Source organism: Curcuma longa, chromosome 1, assembly GCF_044706935.1.
Source record: "Curcuma longa cultivar G26 ecotype Majalengka, Jawa Barat chromosome 1, ITB_CL_G26_1.1, whole genome shotgun sequence".
Lineage (NCBI taxonomy): Eukaryota > Viridiplantae > Streptophyta > Magnoliopsida > Zingiberales > Zingiberaceae > Curcuma > Curcuma longa.
Window position 1 is genome coordinate 14,719,186 of NC_133861.1, and position 24,116 is coordinate 14,743,301.

The following is a 24,116-nucleotide window of genomic DNA, read 5'->3' on the forward strand; positions in this document are numbered from 1 at the left end:
TAGATATTTTTAATAAAAATATTAACTTTAAATTTTAATAAACTTTTAAAAAAATTTATCAACATCTAAACACTTTCATTATTGTTATTAATCTATTAAACACATTTTTCTATAGATGAGTAATTTAAATGATATCTTAGAAAATAAAAATAAATACTTTAATTTTAATAATATAATTTTTTATGAAGTCCTAACTTTATCATATTAATGAATATATAAAATCCTAATTTAATTAATAATTTATCTTTTAAAAGATCATTTTGAATACATATATTTTAATGTGAATATATTTTACATATTAATCTAATCATTTTAGTGCTTTTGCTTGATAGGATTATTTTGTTTAATTAAAGTTGCAAAGACAAAATTCACCAAACTATTTATCGAAATAATTATTATTTCTTAAAAAATTAATTCCTAATAAAAAGATATATATCATTTTAGAATACTTTTTAAAATGGGTTTCAACATTTTATCAATATTAAAACATTGTTATTATCTTTATTTAAATGATGATTTAGAAAATAAAACCCAATATTTTAATTTAAAATATCAAACTTTCTTTTTGAAATCCCTTAAAACTTTTTTATACATAAAACAAATCAAGTAACATTAAAAAAATACGTCCCCATTGTCATATATGGCAATACAAGTGACCTAAAACTGATAGTCTACGATTACATAAAGCATTTTCATTATTTTTATTAAATAACTACTTTTCTGTCTTAAGAGCAAACTAAATAATAACTTAGAAAATAAAAATAGAAATTTTAATTCTAAAGAATTTTTAAAGTCAGTCACTTAAGACCTTTTCTTTTGTATAGAATAAATAAATGTTTAGAAATATTTCGATACAGGAATTAACAAAAAACTATAAAATCCCAAGTTTATATTTCAACAACAAACCCTCCGGCGGCTCTCGAAGACTGAAGATTCTCGCCGGCTGTTACTCGATGACGATCGACGGCTGTAATTACCGCCTTAGTTGCACTCTCCGTGCTCATGAAGACGATGTAGGTCTCCTTTCCATTTCCTCTGTCGATCTTTTATTTCAATTCAAGACTTTTTTTTTTTTCAATTTTTTATTTCGATTTTAGGTTCGTCGGATTTGCGTATGCGGGAACTCCGGAATCGCAAGTTCCTCGAGGGACAAAACGGTTAGATTCTGGGTTCCTGACCCGGAGAAGAAGCATGGCTACTTGTTGTCGAAGACCCTTGCCGGGCATACGAGTTTCGTGGGCCCTCTGGCTTGGATCCCGCCTGGGGAGCGGTTCCCCGAGGGCGGGATCGTGTCAGGCGGCATGGATACGCTCGTATTGCTCTGGGACTTGGGCAGGGGAGAGATTGTGGAGAAGATGGTAGGCCATCAGTTTCAGGTCACTGGTATTGCCATAGATGACAATGGGGACATAATCTCGTCATCACTTGATTGGTATTGTTATCTAATCTTTGTTATGAACTGTAATATCTATTCGTGTGCTCCTTAATCTCCTCCGGTCTTCAGAGATTTGCTATCATTTTTTTGGGTTTGTAAATGATGTGAAATGGAAATACTAGCTTTCTTTGCGGTCATTTAAAAATGACAGCACTTGAAAATCCTAAACATAGTGTTGATTTTTCCATCAGGCACTCTGAAAACTAATTTCATATTGATTACTTCAGTGAGGCTCTGAAATGCTATTTATGTATCGTTTGAAACTCTAGCTGCATATTTTTTACGCATCTAAACATCATTTAAGATCCAAGTGAAAACTGATCTGAGCATTCTACTGGAGTTGTTGCTTTTCCCTTTAGCTTATGACACACCTTCACCTTTATCATAATCATGGTATGCATGCCCCAATTATTGGAGTCGCTTGCTTGTGACCGTCTTGCAAGTATATTTTACGATGTGATGTTCCATGGCCAGGTCTTTATTTTCTTTAGAGCCACATTTGCTCTCTTTCTTTGTTCTTGTTCATCTATACTCCCAAACATTGGGTAAGTATCCACGGCAATATTTCTATCTTTATGTTGAATTAACAAGTCAACAAAGCTTAACTAGCAGTTATTTTGTTGGCATTTAGAGGTTGGAAAAAGAAAATTCCTTGTGAATGGGTTTAAGGGAATGTGGTTGTACATCCAAAACCCAACAGGCAAATAAGGAAAAGAAAAACTCACATGGCACAAAGGTTTTGATAATGAAGATGCAACTCCGGCTACAAATTCAGGGTGCCAACACAGATTTGACATGCTAACAATCACAACAAGAATAAACACATCGCTAACCATCCCCAATGACACGATCTGCAGGCCTATGACTATAAACAATATAATCAGATGCATATAGGAGAACTCACCACCTGGGGAAACCTAGGTGAAACACAGTATGGCCCGATGGCAGCAACTGCTCAAGGGTGACATGATGGAACTTTGGTAGTTGATGGCAGAAGAAAAAGTTTTGATCTACCTTCACAGCATCTTGAACAAAGGTTTGGATAGGGCAGGGCAGTTTGAGGGATGGAAAATACAGTGAGGGATTTCAAATTGGGGGGGGGGGGGGGGGGTTGTAGCAATGTAGAACCTGTAGCGTTTATGTGTTAAGAGAGGGAGGGCTCAGGATCTAAATGTGGTCGATAGAGACTCGGCCAAGGTTCAAGAGATTGTGGGAGAGCCAATTTAGGAGTGGCTAACCATGGGAATTTCAGGTGTCGCAAAGGATTGGTATTGACTGTAGCGCTTGAGTTGTGGGTTCATGTATGTTGAGGGTTTTGACTGAGCCATTAGATTCATTTCTATTCTTGTTTTGTTTATTTAATTTACTTTAGGTCTAATTCTTTTGGTTTTAGTTGCATTTATATTATTTAATTGGCTACGTATTGCAGTACAATACGTAGGTGGAGGCAATGCAAAACTGTTGAGTTTTGGGAAGCTCACAAGGTGGCCATTCAAGCAGTCCTGAAACTATCATCTGGTGAATTTGTTACTGGTAACTTCGTTTCTAATTGTTTGTATTGGATACTTTCCTTAATTTTAGTAGCTTAACTCTGACTCTTCATATTTGAGCTAAAATCTCTAGCATTTCACAGACTTCTGTGCTATCAAATGTTCAGTTTCTCAAGAGATTCCTTTCTCCTTGGTGTTTGGATAATTTGTTTGGTGATATTTATGATCCATGATATCATAATATAACATGGCATCCGATGATTAAAGGATATTACTTCACTAATTGGTGGTTGCATGCCATATGTTGGTTTAGTAGATCATTCCTTATAATCTGCAAGATATTGTACATAAAATTAGGCAAACTAACAAACTGAGGTTGTGCTAGTTGGAGTCTAGTGGATGAAAAATTTGATGTGCATGTATACTCATTAATAGAAATCTTCTTGGTGTGGGAATAAATGTGAAAAACAATTTAATAATTACATTTTGAATGTAATAAAAATGATTTAATTGTGAAATAACATCCAACATCCAAAAGGTTGTGATAAACCTGGGTGACAACGATGACAAGAAGATATATGTCTAGATTAGACATGAGCAACTATTTCTGTAGGTTATGAGACGACGATGCTGATGGTTAGATAGTAAATTATACGTTTGGCTGCTCTTCCAGTCAACCAAACCATATTTCTGGACTTCATGTCATACTTGTTGTTTGTGATCTTCCTTATCCACAAGCTGAAAAACATGATTGAAGTGTATTCGCACCAAAAGGCAAGGGCAAAGGCTGTGCCCCACTTTCCGAGAGTATCAATGAAACTTTGTTGTGCTGCAATTGATTGATTTGGTGTGCCAAGATAATGCAATGAGTTCTACATTTTGGATCTCAGAAAGAGAAAATTATATGGATCAGGTACAAATCAAATTGAGGAGCCAATTCACTAGCTGTCTTGCCATCAGATCAAATGCTTGAGAAAAAGCACAACAAAATGCCGAGAGACATTAGAGAACCTTGAATCGACAAATTATCCAGGGTGTTGGACCAGGGCCATTTGGGGTTTCTTAGAGGTTCACTCTCTCAGTTTTATGTTCCTTCAGTTCTCATTTGTCCCACAAGAAATGTTGGGAATGACACATACTTCACTTTATACTCCTCCCCCAATTCTATCATATTCATTTGGAGTGACTTCAAAACCCATTATCTATTGGATTTTGCAAGTAGGAAGGTCTTTCCTACCTGGTGAAGCATCTGGAACAACATGGCCAATGTCAGTTTTATTTCAACAAGGTCAAAATAATACATAGAGTAGATAACAAAGAGAGCAGTCACACTAGCACTGGTAGCTAAACCATTCAAGTTGTGAACAACTGTTGTGCTTTTCTGTTATGATTTTTATGCAGATTCTTATGTATCATGTTTCAGCATTCAACTGTTTGAGGCTCCACATTTTTTGTTTCAATTGTGTTCTATCAAACAATAACTGCACTTATGATTGAAAGATGCCAGTGTGAAAAAGTGATCAATCACTTGGATTATTATTAATCCAAACTGTTCTCTCTCTCACATCATGCTATCAGAGTTATGGTCAGCATATATGGTACATATCCATAATGTTCATTAGTAAAATAGTGCTTTTCATTGCTTATGTAGGCTCCAGTGATTCGACACTTAAGCTCTGGAGAGGAAGGACATGTATACAAACTTTCGTTGGTCATGCCGGTTGGTTCTAGTAATTCTTTCACTATGCCAAAGTTCACTAAATATATAATGCCCAAAAGAGTTGCTCTATGATTTTTCTTTTTGTAGTGTGGTTTCAAATCTAAACCAGCATTTTACATGATGGCTTTGGATTGTTTATTTTTCATCATTGATCATTCCCTTTTTTGGTTTCATCTAATATTTCTTCTAATTGTCCATGATTATCCAATTCAGTGTCCAAGTTCTTCATGATCATTCATGTACCTGATGTTGCTTCCAATTTCCCAGATGTCTGTGCTGATTGTATATAATATTTTAGCTATGACATTAAATTCTCATGCGCTTCTTGTTAGCAATTTTTGAAGATCAATTAAAGTAGTTGATGATGGTGATAAAATAAATAATTTGTTCAAATAATCAACTTCACTGTTCTCACAATATTTCTGAGGGACTTTGAAGGTTAATAGATCCTTTGGTTCTCTAAAATTTCATTACAAGCTATCTAGATTCTTGAGCTATATAATCTTCCTGATAAGTTGCTGTGCACTTCAAACTTATGAGGTTTGTTGAATTTAATAGTGTCATTTTGGAATTTTGATTCCTGTTACAGTTTGTAATATAGCAATCATGTTGCTTATCAGGCTTATTAAATGTTAGAGATTTACTGCTTCCGTTGCGTTTCGTTCCTTTAAATATGACTGAAAGCAGTGCCTGGTGATAATGAATTGTTGAATAAAAGAAGTTGGTCACTTGAATGGAACTTTTCGTGGTGTTTCGTTTCTTGTCTGTAGAGATGTCAAATTAACTGATAATCATGCTCTCTCAGCCATTTGTAGGGTATTTATCTAGCTTTTCTGGCTGCATGTATTGTTCAGAAGCACTCAATTTGGCTTCTTTTGCTTTTCTTGATAGTGTTGACTTTTGACAATGAATTTTATTGTTTAACTTCCTATGCCGGGCTTGTATCATTCCCATGCTAATGTTTTTCCATTGGTTAAGGCTAACTGTACTAAGCCTTGCACAGATACTGTTCGTGGAATAGCAGTGATGCCCGGATATGGGCTCCTTTCTGCATCTCATGATTGGTAAGTTATTCTCATCACAGTTTTAAAGGGGCAATTAAATTTCTTATTTCTTGTTGCATAGCTACTTTCGTTTTACTGGCCTTTTTTTTTTTTTTTTTTTGCTTATGGATTTACAAGGTCGTGCCAAGTAACAGAATAATTATTTGCATATGATAAAAGAGGAAAATAAGCATTCTATACTTATTCCCAAGTATATTACCAGTTATTGTTCTAACTTATTCAAATCCATCTTGAAGCTTCAGGATCAGTCTTTTAATTACTTGCTTATTTGCTATTCATTTGCCAAGAGTCTAGAGATGAGTGCTTCCTAAAGGTTTTATGAAGTTGTATTCCAATTAATGGACTGTTAGCAATATTTATAAAATTATATGCAAGGTGTATGTGGTTGATCACTTGATTATCCACATTGGGTATGCAAGTGCATATGATGGGGATATGTAGTCCATATTAGTTGCCTTGATAAAAATGCTTGACATATGTATAATAGAGTACTAATCAACCTGTCTAAATCTAATCAATAATTTTGACAAAAATGTTAACTTAAGTAATCTCTATAACTTAAAACATATTTACAACAATTTATATGAAATCAACATATAGAACATATACCATAAAAAAAAATTTGCATAGTATTAAATCCAAGTTTTTAAGGTATCTCAATAACTAATCATCTCTAGCTGGAAAAATCATCATAAAAGTCATTAAAATCCTCATAACAACACTAATTACTAGACATTGAGTTGACATACTATAACTGAAATACTATTTAACAGTAACTAAACACAAACAATTTAGTAACAAAATTAGTAAAAAAAATTAAAGAATTGGTTACTAAACAATCAAGCCAAACAATAAGAGAACAACCATAATCTTACTACCTATCACTGTTCTCAGTTATCTACAACTAGTTCGCCACCTTAATTATTGTGATATAGTCACAGACTAGAGAGAAAGAGAGAGAGATGATACCTGTGGAGAGACTGAGAGGAGAAGTAGCAATGTTGTGGAGAGAAAAGAATCTTGGAAACCTCACTAGCATTAACTGCCGTTGAGGAAACTGGCCACTTCCAGATGAAGCCGCAACTGGAGAGAAGAAAAGAAACAACATCATGGAGAGAAAGAGTAATGGAGTAGATAAATCAGGGTTAATTTTTGAAGTTGTAAATTTTTAAAGTTGTTTGTTTCCGGTGTTCCTGGTGCTACATCAAAGAAGCAATCAGGAGAGAAGTGGTTGCAACTTGCAAGGATGCCCGAGAAGCAGCATTTTTCATCCCTAAGAAGAAGTGAGCCCTGAGTTGAGAAGTGGAAGAGGCAAGCATGAGAAAAAGTGACTAAGGTAGCCACATAAGTGGAAAAAATTAGTTTTTTTTTCTCACTTATTTATCCCACTGATGTTGTTTGAGTTGACCAGAAATTGATTTACCGGGCAGCCGGGCAGCCTCATATGCAAGCCACACATTGCATACAGAATATGTAGATACCTTGTATGCATTTTCGCTAATGTAGGTGAATGTTTATGCTTAATGCAGCCTACATATTGCATGTGGTTGCATGGGCCCCTTTTAAGCCATGATTATGAGTACCAGTGATGTTAGTAAAACTTAATTGACTACAAATTTTAGTCAGCACCTTGAGGATCTATCTCCATGAATATCTAGTTTATACACATATACTTACCATTTGAGTACATCTAGAACCATTAAATTGTAGGTGGATGATCTTATATAGATTTGACTGACTTGATTTTTTTCCTGGGCAATTTTTCTAAAAAAAAAACTGGTTGAAATTCTTACTTTGATTCTATTGTTATTCTAATTAGAAAATTTAGGAAATCATGCATTTACAGTGATGAAACACCATGGAATTCAAGATCCTCATCCCTTACATTAATAATAGTGTTTTGAAGGCACTTGCAGTCTGCATGGATGAACAATGTATGCTTCTTGGGACACATCACAGTAGACCTATGGCAGCAACAGATAGATCTTTGGAAGTGATTTTTGTTTAAATTGAATGTACCAACTTCAAGATGATATGCAAACTGCAACGAGATGCTAATAGGGGACCCTTATGCTCATTTAGTATTGATCATAAGGGTCTTGAGGATGGTTTGTTAAATAAATTTCACTAATATTTTGATCACTGGATCTGATTTTAAGATCTTCATGTTTCTGCCACCAGCCTCCTTATTACACATTTAGTTGTTCAAGTCACTCCAATATTTGGAGACATGCACATGTTTTATGCTATGGATTTGTTTTTCTCCTTTTAATGAATTGCTTCCTTCCATACATTTTACTTCATATGGAATTCCTATATATTTATCCAAGTCCTGATCATGACAAATTTTCAATGGTGCCAGTACCATCAAATTATGGGCATTGACTGGTCAAGTCCTGATGGAGATGGTGGGTCACACTTCTCTGGTATATTCTGTAGATGCTCATGCATCTGGACTTATTGCAAGTGGAAGTGAAGATCATTTCCTTAAGATATGGAGAGGTGATTTTCCCCCCTAATTAACACACACATTAAATGGAAAACTATTCCCTTTTACTGCTCCCATTTTGAATTTTTTTCCCTCTCTCTTGTTAGTAGAAAAACTTGCAAAATCTTAGGTTTAGCTAACAGAAACATGCTATTCTGAATGCTTGTTTTTCTCATTCTAGTTGTAACAAATCTGTCTTAGTTGATTATCAGAATCTTATTATGAAATCTTTAACAAAGCAGATGGGGCATGTATACAAAGCATTGAACATCCTGGATGTGTTTGGGATGTCAAATTTTTGGAAAATGGAGATATTGTTACTGCATGTTCAGATGGAACTGTTAGAATATGGACATCAGATAGAGATTGCCTCTGTGATCCATCGGAACTTGAAGCGTTTGCGTTGGAGCTTTCTCAATATAAAACGAGCAGGTAAGTTGTGTACTCACTGTGCAAAGTTAGCAAGAGCAGTTGTTGGTTATCAAGAAAAGTTAAAAATTATATTGTGTTGTGCTGAATAGTTTGATGCATTAATCTGATTTAGGACCTTAAATATTAGACAATTGATATTTCTCATTGTTATGTTTGACATGCCTATGAGCATCCATCATAGGTGTAGATAAAAAGTGTGCGAATTGCTATGTCTAGAAATGGTTACACCTAATCAATAGGGGTACCCAAGTATAAGGATAAACATACTTTCCTTATTGAATCAGGTGACATTTTTTGGCCTAATGGTTGTATACTTGTATGCAATTAATTTTGTTCATTTATTTCATAAGATAGTCTCATGAGCCAAAAATCGTAACTCTATATTATGGTTATATATGTGTTTTCAACAATTCATTCAAGTTTGTAATTAATTTCATAAATCTATCTCAGGAAGAAAGTTGGTGGCTATAACTTGGCAGATCTTCCTGGTTTGGAGGCCTTGCAAGTTCCAGGTCTAGTATCTTTTACTTCCCAATTTTTGTTGAGCATAAATGATCTGCAGATTTATATTCTGCTTTTATTACAAAGTATATAAGTGCTACACCTTTCATTTTATGTTTCTTTGGTTATTGATGAAGTTACATTTATTGGTCCAACTCTGAGAAAATTTGTAAGTCATCAATCTACAGCAAAATGGCTTATTGGTGTTTAGGGATTCCTTACTGGTGCATGAAAATTATTTTATGCTATATGTTTTCTTGATTTATGGTCATGCTCACTCTTCCATATTTTGGTACCTAAGTTTGCCTTATCTTCATGCCCATTGTTGTAAATAGGTACCAAGGAGGGACAGACGAAGATCATTAGAGAAGGTGATAATGGTGTTGCTTATTCTTGGAACTCCAAAGAGTTTAAATGGGACAAAGTATGCCTTTAGAAAGAAGCTATACTTTTCCAGTTATTTTTACAAAGAATCATCTTTATTTGATTGTTTTTTCAAATTAGTTCTCTATTTGTTTTGTTATCTTATTCAATCCCTATGATAAAGCTTGATGGAAATAGTAACCTAGGGATGCAATTTGGTTTAGCAGGTCATAAACAGGTTGGATTGTGTCTCGTTGACCCGCGACCTGTCTAATTCAACCAAACTTGACCTATTTAATAAATGGCAAAATTCTATGACTCACACATGTCTCGTTTATGACCTGTTTAACTAAACGGGCCAGAAAGGTTATAAATGAGCCATGTAATATATGCATAATTAAACGAGTCACACGACCCATTTAATAAACTCAAATAACTTTTAAATAGAAATAAGATACTAAGTATTTTGTAATTATACAAAAACTTAAAATATAGTCCATACAGTTATATATTGTAATATATATATGTGCTATTATATATATATATATATATATATACTATTCTGAGCGACGCCACCTGATCTACTTATTTCCGGTCACCGCCGGCCGGTCATAAAGCGCAACTCGACGGCGCACACACCGGCATCGGATTCCGGCCGGATTATGACCTGAGACCTGAACTTAGAACTTGTTTTTCTCAAACCCAAATACTCCGGCCACTCTAGTTGCGGTTTTGTGGGTCATAAACGGGTTGACACTGACCTGGATCGGGCGATGACCGGACGGACGGACGGCTCGGATGGAGGCGCTTGTTTCGCCCAGGATAGCAAATTTGTATATATATATATAGATATGTGCTATTATACTATATATTTATAACTTACTTGACCCGATCTACTTATTTGTGGGTCATACACGGGTTGACACTGACCTGTATATGACCTGAGACCTGAACTTAGAACTTGTTTTTCTCAAATCCAAACTTGCAAAATTATGGATTGGGTTGGCCATGCCAACTTTTGCTACCCCGGTAGTAACTATAAATATGTGAGGCAAAATTGTTGTATGATTAACCAGAGTGAGATTCAAAGTCTAATATCATATATTTAAGTTCATTTCTCTCTAATGCTTACAGTTTGGTTCTATTGTTATGTGCTTAAGATCTCACCTTTATTTTTACAATTTTAATCAACATTTTGACTTGTTGCCATGTTGGTAAGCTCATCTTTTTTCTTACTAAATGATTAGATTGGTGAACTAGTTGATGGGCCAGGAGAGGGCTCTAGTAATCAGGTCCTGGATGGTATACATTATGATTATGGTATGCTTCAGAGTCATATGATTTGGATATTTGTGTTCAAATAACATTTATTTTTCTATCTCTAATGGAGTTCTAATTCTGGATTTCAGTTTTTGATGTTGATATTGCGGATGGTGAGCCTGCTCGTAAGTTGCCATATAATCGAACAGGTAAGTATTCTCAATGTCATAAAACAGATTAAAGTTGTTCGTTTAACTAAAAGCATATAAGTTCTTGACTCGTTTTTTTTTCTTCTAATTTTGTTTCAGTTTTATATTTTCTACTAAACTATTGTTGGATAGTGCACTTGTGGCCTTTTTCATATATTACAAGATCATTCCCTTTTTTTTTTGTAGAAACATATTTAATATTCAATTTGAAATGTGATTGGTAAGAGTTTAGCATAAAGGAGAATTTGATGTTTTGTTATGGCTGCTATCTATTCCATATACTGTTTTAACATATCTTTAGGATGCACCTGTGCAACCTTTTCTGCTTCCCTTGTACATATAAGCTTCTTTTGTCCAATTGTTTTGTTTCCTCATAATTATGGTACTGTTCATTTGCAGATAATCCTTATACAGTTGCTGATAAGTGGCTTTTGAAAGAAGGTCTGCCTCTTTCTTACCGCCAACAAATTGTGGAGTTTATACTGCAGAACACTGGGCAAAAGGAATTTTCTTTTGATTCATCTTTTCAGGATCCTTATACAGGCTGTATGAGAAGTCCTTATTCATTTACTATGTCTAATATTCGATATAACTATTAGCTATTCAAGCTCAATTTATTATTTTCTGTTTCAGCTCATGCATATGTCCCTGGACAATCATCTATTACGCGAGGTTCGTTTGTTTTACTTTGTGCATATGTATTTTGAATGAGCTATGCGAATTATGCTACTTTCAACTTTTTATAACAGCTTCATATTTGCATGGATCATTCATATGACGCATTATTTTTTCTAATGTGTGCTCTCATGCTTTGATTCCTGTAGGGGCTGAACCAGTACCATTTTTCAAGCATATTCCAAAGGTTTCTACTAGTTTTAATTGACTATGGATATGGTTGGATTGAAATTTCTGTTTGTCAATGCATTACCTAGGATTTTTTTTTTTTTTAATTTTATGAATCTAGTTTCTTTATCTTTTAAAATCCTTGAGAACCACAATATTTTTGACAGGATGATGGCTGATATTACTTGTATTATTTGATATTCTTATGGTGTAGTAAAGATTTAACTAAATAAGAGTAATGTAGTTAAATGTTCATGGTCGAGTAATCTTTTTACCTATATTTTTAACTTTTATACTATTTGCCTAATATTTTACTAAGTTTGAAATTATTTGATCGTTGCTTTGGCAATGTCTCTTTTGAAAGGCGTCCTTCCACTTAAATTGAAAAATGACTGCAAAATAAAGATTTGGCATTAATTATTATGCATCACATTTTGCCTTGTCCCTCATAAGCACTTTGGGAGAGCATTCTCAAACTTTCTTATAATACTACTGTGCATACAGGCTGCTCCATACTTCATAACACTAACAACCATCCTTTCTTATGACTTTTGAGCACACCAACTTCTGGTGGCCTATTTTTAGCAAGCGCCCTATCTCCGTTGATGTGACCATTTGGTTAATGTTTGATTTAAGGCAAATGGCCGAGATATTATGATTTAAATCAAAGAAATGCCAAAGATATTATGATTTTTGATGAATGTTTTAGATATTGACAAGATGAATTACTTAAGTTGCTTATTTCATCAAAGGACGACATGCTATGTGGTTCTTGATTTAGTAAGGTGGATCATCCTACAGTAACTAGAGAACAAAAAAAATTGAGAAAACACTCATCTTGGATTCAACTTGTTATACTGACCTGCATCTTCAACTCAACATGCCAGATTGAATTATACCTTCAATTTAACTTACCAAAGTTGTGTTTAATTAATTTGCCATCTAAGCCTATAAAAGACATCTTATGTATGATATACATTAGCACAATGCTTGCAGACTAAGGGATATCTGGTTTCTCCCACTTCTACCACTCCCTCCTCTTTCCTGCATTTGAAATTAACTACATTGACATTATCTTTCCATTGAGTTTTATGTAAAGCTATATTGCTATCAATATTCAAATCAATTAAACTAGTTTTATTAAATTAAATATTTTTTTAGGTTTATTCTACTCGCACTTGCGACCCTATTTGATTCAAGTCGTCCCCAAAGGGGGAATTAGGAATTTATTTGATAGGAGACAATAACATTTTTGTCACGCCCTAGGGGTGTAATTCTTGGTACCTCACTCGTGACAATATAATAAAAGACATTAAACATTTATATAATCAAGATAGTTATGAAATTCCTCAAATTTATTTATTTATAACATTTTTGTTATATACAAGGAAACCTATACGGATAAAATCGTAGATGAAACAAAATGTAAAGACAACAAAACAAAAATAAGTCAAATCAAATCAGGAATTAGTAGGCCGAGATATCTAAGCAACTCTATGTAAGGCCAAACCAATTGTAATATCAAAAGGGTGCCTGTGCTTGCAAAACTGGAGGCCAAGGGAAGCAGACAATAAGTCAAATGACTAAGTGGGTAATCAGAAAAGATGTGCATAATCTTGTTTAAGAGGTCAAGGAACATTATGATGGTACCGTAATGAATTATCATAATTCATATTAAAAGTTGACTTGAGTTGGCCGTTCATACTTTAGAATTGAACAATGATGGTATTTTCCCTTGGAGATGGAAAATTCGTCCACCCGGTTTCATAAATTTGCAAATTCTTCCTCAACTAGTTAAAAGAATGAAATTGGCTGATATCATGACGATACTAGGTAGTATAGATATCATTATGGGAGAAGTTGATCGTTGAAATGATAATTGATACGACAGAAGTACAAACTATCAATTCTTTTTCTACATCGGAATCCTTAAAAGAGGTTCATGGGCTCATATGGACTTTTGTACCCATTTTAATCCTTATATTGGGAATTACAATAGGGGTACTAGTAATTGTGTGGTTGGAAAGAGAAATATCTGCAGCGCTACAACAACGTATTGGGCCTCAATATGCTGGCCCGTTGGGAATTCTTCAAGCTTTGGCAGATGGAACTAAACTACTTTTAAAAGAAGATCTTCTCCCGTCTAGAGGAGATCTTCGTTTGTTTAGTATTGGACCGTCTATAGTAGTCATATCGATTCTAGTAAGTTATTTAGTAATCCCTTTTGGGTATCGCCTTGTTTTAGCCGATCTAAGTATAGGTGTTTTTTTATGGATCGCCATTTCAAGTATTGCTCCTATTGGGCTTCTTATGTCAGGGTATGGATCGAATAATAAATATTCTTTTTCAGGTGGTCTGCGAGCTGCTGCTCAATCCATTAGTTATGAAATACCATTAACTCTATGTGTATTATCAATATCTCCAAGTAGACACACCTTATCTGATCTTTTATACTTGGGGATGCTCTCTCCCTTTCTCAAAGGAAAAAAACTCAGTAAAAGAACTAGTTTGTCTCTCCCATGCTAATATTTATTTGTGGATATTGCTAACTTTATGTGTCACAACTGTTGTGAAAGCATTTTAGCTGATTTATTGTCATGTTTGGTTGTTTGCTTGCGCAACAAGATAGTTCTTCTGTTATGCAAGCTAATTTTTCTTTTCTTTTCTAGATAGGGATGCTTTTCTTTGATTCGGCGCAGTTTGATGGAATTCTAAAGAAAATTTCAGAATTCAATGAAGCATTCTTGACAGATGGGGTAACACTTATGCTGCTTTTTAGTTTTTGTTTGCTCCGTAAGAATGCCAGTGCAAATATTCTATGCATGCCATGGTCATCTTAATCTTCTATGCATTCTTAATCTATTATATGATGTCAATGATCTGTCCTCCCGTGTAGTTGATAAACTCTTTACAAGTTTAGATTTTTTACAATTATGTTAATCTTAGCATAATAGATGTTTGCTATTGGAACAACTGTGTTCTCTTTCACCTTGTTTGTTCTTATTAATCGTTAATATTTGTACGAATTAGAGCAGTACAGGCCTTCATCTTTCTTGTTAAACAATTCAAGTAATTATGAATTGCACTTTCTCAATGTCTTTTCTTTGTATCTGCAAGGGGGTTTTATCCTTTTCTACTTATTTGTTAGTTTCTTAGTATGATTGTACCCTACTGTGTTTTTTTATCCTCATATACCTCACTTGTTTATTTTCTCCTCATTCTTTTAGGAGAACTCGTTGTCATTTTCAGAGCTTGAGTTGTCAAGGCTCGCAGCTATAGTGAAAATTCTAAAAGATACATCACGGTATAGTAGCAGTTCCTTTGCAGATGTCGACATAACTCTACTATTGAAGATATTGAAATCATGGCCAGTGCAAATGCTGTTTCCGGGTATTCTCTTTTTGTTTCTTAATGTGCAATCTTCTCTTGGATTTACTTAAAATGGATGTTATAAGCTATCATTTCTCTGTCCTTTCAGTGATGTGTACATATAGGTACCTAGTTTCATAATTTGTTTTTTTAGCTTTATCCAGTTTTTCATGTGTGTAAATGATCATTTGGTTTTGTCTTGCAGGGATAGATATTTTGCGAATGATTGTCTTACATCCTAATGGAGCTACTTTGTTTCATAAACATATTGAGAGTGAGAATGGTATGTATTATCAAAAAGTCTTCTTTCAGTTGCCTTCTTCATATATACTAATTGTTTCAGCTTGGTTATGCAAGCAATCACAAATTTTTGTCAGTTAAGTTTTTGTAATTTTCAAGTTTGATGTTGGATGCCTATGTGCTCTCACAGCTGTTCTGATGGAAACATTAGCAAAAATCACAACAACTCCTCAACCAGCAAATCTTTTAACCATCATTCGGTTAATTACAAATCTTTTCAAGCATTCATGTTTCACAAAGTGGTTACAATCTCACTGTAGTCAGGTACAATTGTTTACTTAAGCATTAGTTCATCAAATATTGTTAGGTAATTCATTGCTATTAGACTGGTTAAATGGTTGTAAGAATACATGTATCATGTATGATCATTTATGGAATCTATTGCTGGACATATGTTTACCAGATATGCCATAACATGCAGTCTGTAACTCCATAGGCAGTTGGACAGTGGTGAAGCTAGGACCCTAGGGTCGATAGGGAAAAAACATTATTAAAGATTATAAAATTAAATTTTAACAAAATTCAAAACTGTCACTAGAAATAAAATCATTTCATAAATATAAATACCATAGCTATTCAATATATGCATTTAAGATCCTTGTAATTTGAAAATTATTATCAAATTGTGGTAGGTCATTGCTTTCGTAATTGTTTGAGTTGAATCTTTGAGTCATGAATCGTGAACTTCGATTATTTTATTTGAAATTAATTAAAAAAAGATTCTATTCAAACTGTATTAAATCATGTATTGTCAATTGCTTTAGACAATAGGATAACCATGGAAGACACCACCATCCTAGTCCACTCAAGTCTTAGTGACATCGATGTGATTGAAGTGACAAAGTTAAAACTAGATAAAGCAAAAACAAATTAAATAAAAGACATTTATATAGCATTAGATTTTAGAAAAATAGAATTGTTTCGTGGCAAAATTTGCATATGCAACTTACACTATCTTGTAATGCATATTGTTTTGTTTCATAATTTAACACTCCATGGAACTAAAGATGACATTCAAAAGTAAATATTTTATGTAAGGTAATATTAAATGAATGAAAGAAAAATATTGCTCATTGTGGGATGCAAGTGAAAATACATTATGACATAATGTACTTGGGGGGAAACAAGTTTATATGTCACTGGGGGCAAATAAGATAGATTCAATTAAATTATGTTCATTGTTTACTTTGGGTAAAAATTTTAGATTCACTATTTGATAAAGTATTTATACCCTTTTTATATTTTGTGGGGTCTGGTCGATGCAATTGCACTCAATGGGTATACTTAAATCTCCCCATGGTTGGACAACATAAGAAGCCGACTCAATTTTGTGTGATGTAGTAATAATGCCACATGCTTATCTTCCCAGGAGACTATTTTATTCAGCAGTTCATAGAATTTCAGAACACTTGTAAATATTACTGTAAATCAAAATTAGATGGTGGCCTATGCGTAATAAAATACCTTTTAATCAGGAAATTGAATAGAGTTAATGCATGTGTCTCCCTCAGAAAAAAATAGAGATGCATCTTGTAGGTGAAAGCTTTGATTCTATTTTCCTGATTGGTGATTATTTGTAATGGAGTTTATCATTCTATGTTTTCCCAGGTTTTAGATGCTATATCAAGTTGCCGGTCATCCTTCAACAAGAATGCACATCTATGTTATGCCACATTGATATTGAAGTAAGTCTTAGACTCAACTTTGCGGATCTAATGATGCAGTTTTGGTATGTCATTGTGGTTTGGAAAAAACTAGAGGAGTTATGGTTGTTTGAGAAAGCTTTTGACTATAAAAGACCTTTCCTTTCATTTGTTACTGGTGTGATGTGAAGTTGGAGTTACAAAGTGTTCTTTAGATGAATCATATATTATTCTTGGCGTGGCGGGATTTTATATATGCAATCTTTCTCAAATTTTAGCTCCAGTTCAACTATATGCCCAATGTGGGCAAATAATTGTAGGGAGTTGCTTAGATGCTAGCCTGGTTTAAGATAGGCATAGATATGCATGCTCATCTTATATTACCTCCAAGAGTTTGACAATGTGCATATGTGAACGAATGGAGCAAAAACTGAAAAGAAAAGAAGGAAAACCTTCAATTTTTTTTAAAAACATGATACATTGCTTTGCTTGACAATGGAATTTGCTGTGACAAATTACTACCTAAATGCTGCATAGATTTGCTCGAAACTATCTTTGTTTGCACAATATCTAATTCCCTAGCTGTTTCTCCATTGGACTAAGATTATCAACAGGCCATGGAATTGCTGGTCATGGAGTAATGACTCATCACACATATATGACATGTGTGGTACATTTGACTGTCATATTCTTTTGGCAATTGTTCATAAAGGAGCAGGGAGACGGTTTAGCAAAGATTGTCAGAGCTGATCCTTAAAATAGTAACTGGTGGGTTTGAGCCTTTAGCGGCACTTGGACAAGCTGAAGAGAACAAAGTTGATTCATCTAAATATCTAATGAGTGAATAAAGAGGCTTGTCTGTAAAGGATATACCTAGGAGGGTTGTGAACAGGAAGAAACAGATCTTATGAAGAAATCTCACTGTTGTCAGATCTGAAGAACTCTTTGTTGATTCAAACCTACGCAGAGCAAGAAGAATAGAGAATAACCGGTCACAAAAATACTGTCTTGTTCTGATGCCTATAATTAGGAACAGCTACAACAAAGCTGCTGCAATCAATCCTGTGGTTTCAGGAGAGGGAAGTAGTTGACTCAATTGTCACCAGCGATGCCATATGTTTAAGTCAGGAAAATGCAGGCTGCATGTTTGCAGGATAAGAATTCTGTGTATGTTCATCAACAACGATGACTCGATGAGTGGGAACTAATGCCTAGAGCTCTCATTTATATGTTTTCACTTTCACAAGCCTAGGTGGTTTAAACTTGTATACCAAGGAATGCAACCATGATGGGGTGGGTCTAGGGTCTAATTCTCAGTTCTAGTGCCTATCTAACTCTGTGATAATGGTCTATGAGATCCTTACAAATTACAGAAAAGTTATAAGATTATAAGAAAAAATTTCTTCTATTTTAAGAAAAAAATTGAAAATAGGAATTCGTACTTCAACAATGGAAAACAAAAGTGAATAGTGGAATTATATATCTCTCCATAGTAAATTTTATAGTTTATAATCATGTTTTGTATGTCATTGGAAAGTGGAGACACTAGTTCAAAAAGGAACATTGTAGTTTTTGAGAAATGTTTGATTCTTTATGACCCCTTAGCTCAAATGTCTTCATATATTTCTTACTGTTTGTGTATTTCCTTTTTTGTTCAACTGTTCCACTGAGTAGATAGATTCTATTTGGCTTTACTATAAGCTAAATCCAAATCTTAGTAATCCTGAATGTCTTTTTATTACCTTTTTGGTACTGAAACTTGTTTATTGAAAAAGAATTACTTTCTGTGTGTTATTTAAAAATATTCCTTTTCTCTCTTAATTTTGCTCTCCTTAAATTTTGTTCAGTTATACTGTGCTTTTAGTTGAGGCGAAAGACAAAGAAGGCCAGGCTCAAGTTCTCTCTGCTGCTCTTGAAGTACGACTAACTTGTGATTTACTTCATAAATAACCTTGATACATCTCTGTTGAGCTTCCATCATGAGATTATATGCTGTTAAAGTGCTACTCATGCAGAAACATTTACTTATTTTAGCTGATTCTTATAGCTTATGCAAGTGACTCTGATATGTTTGTCAATCTTTGTGATACATTGCAGATTGCAGAGGATGAAAATCAAGATGCGGATGTAAAATTTAGAGCACTTGTTGCTATTGGTACACTCGTATCCTTTTGGAAATTTATGTGATCTGTGCTCTGGCGCTTTAATTGTTTGTTTTCCATATTAGCTTTTAGGTAATAACTGCCCGAGACTACAGTATGGAAGCATGGGATTATAAGTAGAGGTTACACACAAAACAAACCCTTTCACAGTAGACTCTGTCACGTCCATGTCTTTTTAGATGTCTCTTTGCAAGAGCCTTTGATTAATTGTGAACTTCTGGTCAAATCCAATATAAAAATTTTCTCCATCGAATCCAATAAGGAAAAGATGAAATGTTGGTCCAGTTCCTTTTCGATTCTAAACCCCCTGATCTTCTTTCCTTCTTATGGTCAACTGTCTTAACCTCTTCCAACTATTTGTTTTAATCTACTTGTCATTTCATTTGCAATCTAACGTCTCAATCATCCACCAGTATACCAATCTTATTTACACAAATAACTCAGAATACTTGTTTGCTAATGCCCATAGTGAGTCTGACACTCCAAATTACCTAGTGGCAGTTTCAGTCACACTGAAATTTGTTTAAATTCATGGCCAACTCTTAGCAAACTCCTAGTCGACCTACCTATTTTTATGGCCACATAAGGTAACATTCTCCATTTTGTACTGTCTTCAGAAGTCAGTTCAAGCTGTTGATGGCTTGATGCCTCATTCAAGGGCTTGATGAAATAAAAAGGAAAAGAGGCCTTATTATCTCACATGCTACTCTTTTTTTTCCTCGCATCACCATTCTATTGACGCTTCTTATATCATCTTATTGTTGCAGATTTAGCTAACCAATATTACTTTCTGCTGTTCTCTTTGGAGGAGCAAGTAGCCTTGTGTTCACTGAAGTACTGTACTTTTTTTTTGTCTTATGGTATTCTGCAAGATGCAAAGCAAAATTTTACCTTAACTATATCAGATGTTAAATGGTCTCGTGAAGTCAATTGCAATTGACTTCGATGTCCTCAGCATAGCTAAAGAAGCAAAGAATTCGAAGGAATCAAAGCTCGCTGAAGTTGGAGCTGACATCGAGATGGTTATTAACTCGAAGTAACAGTGACTGATTAGGCCATACTGTTGTGTTTTACTTGCATTACATTATTTAGTCCACAAGATACTTGTATATTCGGAATTTTGTACACAAGGGAGGAGAGGTAATGCTTAGTATTAACTGGCTATTTTTTTAAAAAAGAATATGGTGCGACTTTATCGAATCAAACTATGGAAAATATCGATTTAAACATATTTTATAGTTATTTGAAACCTGTTATGTGCCATTTATTGAAAACGTGGCAGTTTTGATGCTGCAGCACCATCAACGTTAATTCTCTGCCCGTATAAAATTCATGGAATTATGACGATTTAGGATATTTCTGATGCTTCTTTGCCCCCATTGAATCTGATTCGTATTCTTTCTGAATTCGTTAACTTCCAAGTCTGTCGAATAGGAGAGGATAAGATAAATAAATATAATGTCATACCTAATTAAATATGACGTCTGTCCAATAAATATGAAGATACTGTTAGAAGAATTCCAGGTTATCAGTTGGAAAGGCCGATTCGGCCATTCTGAAGTGTGGAGATGAATGCTTCGTTTCCGAGCCAGGGCAATCGTGTTAAGCAAAGAGCTTACTTCTCAACATGCAACATGCTAAATATGCAGTGGGCCGACAAAAAAAGACGATGGCTATATATTTGCACTGACTTCAAAATATAGAGCTAATCCATATCCTACATACAAATGCAGCTGATTGAAAAGTTGGTCGGCTCTGGATTCTTGATCGAATCGACCTGTCCTGTTAAATTTGTAAAATGGTTATTTACACTTTATTTCTCCCTGCTGTTCGTTTCAGCAATTCTTAGGAAATCTCCATCTAACTTTACTGTAGTTCACATATCCATCAACTTCACGTGGTCCCTGTTGTTTTCTCCAGGTCCAGGAACCAATAAAGAGGGAGAAGAAAATTTCAGGAACCTCACAAATACCTACCAACGACCAATCTCCTTCGCGCTAAAATCCAGAAAAAAAAACACAGACAAGTGCCAAAGGATCAATTCTTTCCTCTAAAGCCATACATACACCAAGAAGAGACCTACTTTGGGGGTGTTCTAAGAAACCGCCAGGAAATTTCCTAGCATTCAATTCTCTCAACGTGACTTGTGCCACACCACAACTTCTAAGCAACTCTCTCCTTTTCTGCTGCAGATCTTTTCTTCCATATTTATAGTCATAGTCTCGTCATCTGATAGCTACTTCATCTCGTGTTCACACCATGGCCTGTGTGGTAGTGTCTAAAGCGTCAAAATGGCTCTCTCTCAAGAGATCGAAGCTCAGACTATTTGTCCCTCACCGCCATAATGACCTGCCGTCCTCCCCCTTCGCCGTTCCTTGTTCACCGTCAAGTAGTAGAGACAGGACGAGTGAGTTATGGGAAGTCTTCAAACACTTTGATCGAGATAGGGATGGGAGGGTCTCCTACGCCGAACTAAGGGCTTCGTTTGAGTTGCTGGGGGAAGAGATGCCAGCAGCGGCAGCCCAAGCGGTCATTGCCGACTTGGACTCCGATGGCGACCAACTTTTGGACTTTGAGGACTTTGTGAGATTAGTAGATCAGGGGGAGGGAGAGAAGGTCGAGGGCAAAGATGATGAGGAACTTAAGAAGGTGTTCGAGATGTTTGAGGTGGTGAAGGGGTCAGGAAGGATCACACCCAGGGGGTTGAAAAGAATGCTAAGTCGGCTCGGCGACGACAGGTCAATCGAGGAGTGCAAAACCATGATAGGAGCATATGACCTTGATGGAGATGGCGAGCTCAATTTCCATGAGTTCTACCAGATGATGGCATAGATAAAACAATCTGGTAAGTCGATGCATTCATGCATCCATCCATGTCAACAAATCTGCAATTGTATCCAAGTTTCGGTTTGTCTAAGCAATCACTTCTCAGTGCCATGTATGTTGTTTCGATTCGTTTGCAAATCCAAATGGTGTGCGTGTTCATCTCTAATGGTTTCCAAAGCTAAAACATCTTGGCCTGAGATATTGTTTCTTGGTCCAAAACGGAAAAGTGCCGAGTGCCAGAATTATGGCAGGATGACAAAAAAAAAACATAACGTGATAACAAGTGAATCATTAATAGCCCTCCAATCTACCAAATTTTACTTAGCATTTTGCTCATAATTATTAAATAAAAGAACTTTCAACCATGATCTTAAACAATAACGCAGGAAGTTGACTCTCGCCACATCCCCTAGGTATTTCTGTCTATGCACCTGGAAGATGAATGTCACACAACACAAACATGTACATATGCTCGCTTATGCCTGATTTCTAAACAATTGTAAAAAGAAAATGATATTCTAATGCTTCTCATCCTTCGGAGTTTCTTTTTTAGGAATCTGAGAATCCAACTCCTTGGCTGCTGATCGCTCCATGGACCTGTGGAAAAAAAAAGAGGTTGAACACATTAGGTTTTGCAGGGCCACATATGCTTATGCCATGCGTGTAAAAATAAAAATTATTCAGATGTTCAGAAAATGCAACCCACACACAGTTTGAGTAACTTTTTTCTTAATTTTGAATTGCCTAAAGTTATTGATAGTAGAATATCAACTCAACATGTTCCCTTTAGATGCTTGCAATAATTCAAGAACTGATATAATATATAAGAAAAAAACTGCATTTTAACAAATGTATGAAAAGCAAAAAAAAAAAAAAAAAGGGGCTTCTGTAAGTTAGAGAGAACATGGAGCAGGTATATAAATTTCACAGCCTGGATATTGAAAAGGTATTGTTCTAATGTCCGAAAGCCAAATATCAAAAGTTTATACTAAACATTGTTCATCTAATCAGAGTGTTTAATGTTGTGAACTGTGATTGCAATTCATTATTATAACTGCTTGAAAGATACTGCCTTGGTTTTGTACTCTCCTACTTACTGTGTGCAGCATTTTCAACCAGAGAGAATAAGAGCCAATAAATATCATAAAACTAGCAGCCAGTTCATTATTCTGTCCTGTTTCTTAACATCTAGATTAAGCGACACAAAATGACAATCTCTCATAAATTTGACAGTACTGGATGATAATCTCGTCAAAATATTTTCTATCAGGATTCTCAATTGTGTTCAATGAAATGTAGGGAATTTATCCAACAATTTCCTGATCATAAATTAGTGTGCATCTTACATCAGGTCGATGAATAGCACCCTCAACTCATCATTCTGAAATCGGAACACAAATTCAAATCAGAAAATTCTAAAGAAAATGTTTTTTTTTCAACTAACCAAATGAAGACTGACATCGAAGCAAAAATAAAGCGTGGTCGAGCAACCAATTAAATTAAAAAGAGGTTAACAATTTTGATTCTTTGAACCAAAAGATATTGCTGCCAGAAGCTTTATACTAACAGCGCAAGATGTTTCATCCAGAGACCAAAAAAAGGTAGCAGAGGAAAAACGAGAAGAGAAGATTAAGCATGGGCTTACTTGGCAGTGGAGGCGGTTTCTTCTTCGAGCCAGCTGCGGATCTGGCGGAGGTTGCGGCGGAAGATGGCGGCAGACTGCCTAGCATCCGTGCGGAAAAGGAGGATGGCGGCGCCGACGCCCACCACCGTCACAATGAAGTTGGTCAACGCCATCTCCTTGTTGAAATCTCAGTATGAGCTAATCTTAAGCAATCAGAATTTCTCGAGGAAACCCTAACCTTGAACTGCGAAGAGCAGCAGCCCTTCAAGGAAAAGCTTCGCCTTGTGACGGAAAAAACCCTAGCGAGAGAAGCTACGAGGCTACGATCACGACGGGTTTACTGGGCCAAGTGATTTGTTCGAAAGCCACATATGGAGATTGGCCCAT

At 35.2% G+C, this 24,116-nt stretch overlaps 3 protein-coding genes across 3 annotated transcripts; 2 read left to right on the forward strand and 1 right to left on the reverse strand.

Moving 5' to 3' along the window:
- The first annotated feature begins 922 nt into the window (after positions 1 to 922).
- LOC141834995 (ubiquitin homeostasis protein lub1) lies at positions 923 to 20,530 on the forward strand. Its single transcript, XM_074722412.1, has 22 exons — positions 923 to 1,013; positions 1,098 to 1,432; positions 2,865 to 2,968; positions 4,577 to 4,645; positions 5,649 to 5,709; positions 8,072 to 8,211; positions 8,440 to 8,629; positions 9,080 to 9,141; positions 9,466 to 9,554; positions 10,741 to 10,813; positions 10,903 to 10,962; positions 11,362 to 11,508; positions 11,596 to 11,634; positions 11,787 to 11,824; positions 14,475 to 14,561; positions 15,033 to 15,195; positions 15,380 to 15,457; positions 15,605 to 15,738; positions 17,083 to 17,159; positions 18,965 to 19,034; positions 19,215 to 19,280; positions 20,185 to 20,530. The coding sequence occupies exons 1-22, from the start codon at positions 954 to 956 to the stop codon at positions 20,317 to 20,319; spliced, it is 2,277 nt and encodes a 758-aa protein (XP_074578513.1). The 5' UTR covers positions 923 to 953; the 3' UTR covers positions 20,320 to 20,530.
- Positions 20,531 to 21,538: 1,008 nt separating this feature from the next.
- LOC141814464 (putative calcium-binding protein CML19) lies at positions 21,539 to 22,224 on the forward strand. Its single transcript, XM_074702426.1, has one exon. It carries the CDS (start codon positions 21,539 to 21,541, stop codon positions 22,109 to 22,111), a length of 573 nt encoding a protein of 190 aa, XP_074558527.1. The 3' UTR covers positions 22,112 to 22,224.
- A 189-nt stretch (positions 22,225 to 22,413) lies between these two features.
- On the reverse strand, positions 22,414 to 24,016 carry LOC141835004 (uncharacterized). Its single transcript, XM_074722421.1, has 2 exons — positions 23,751 to 24,016; positions 22,414 to 22,702 (listed from the first exon to the last, which is right to left on the reverse strand). Exons 1-2 carry the CDS (start codon positions 23,900 to 23,902, stop codon positions 22,624 to 22,626), a joined length of 231 nt encoding a protein of 76 aa, XP_074578522.1. The 5' UTR covers positions 23,903 to 24,016; the 3' UTR covers positions 22,414 to 22,623.
- Positions 24,017 to 24,116: the final 100 nt, after the last annotated feature.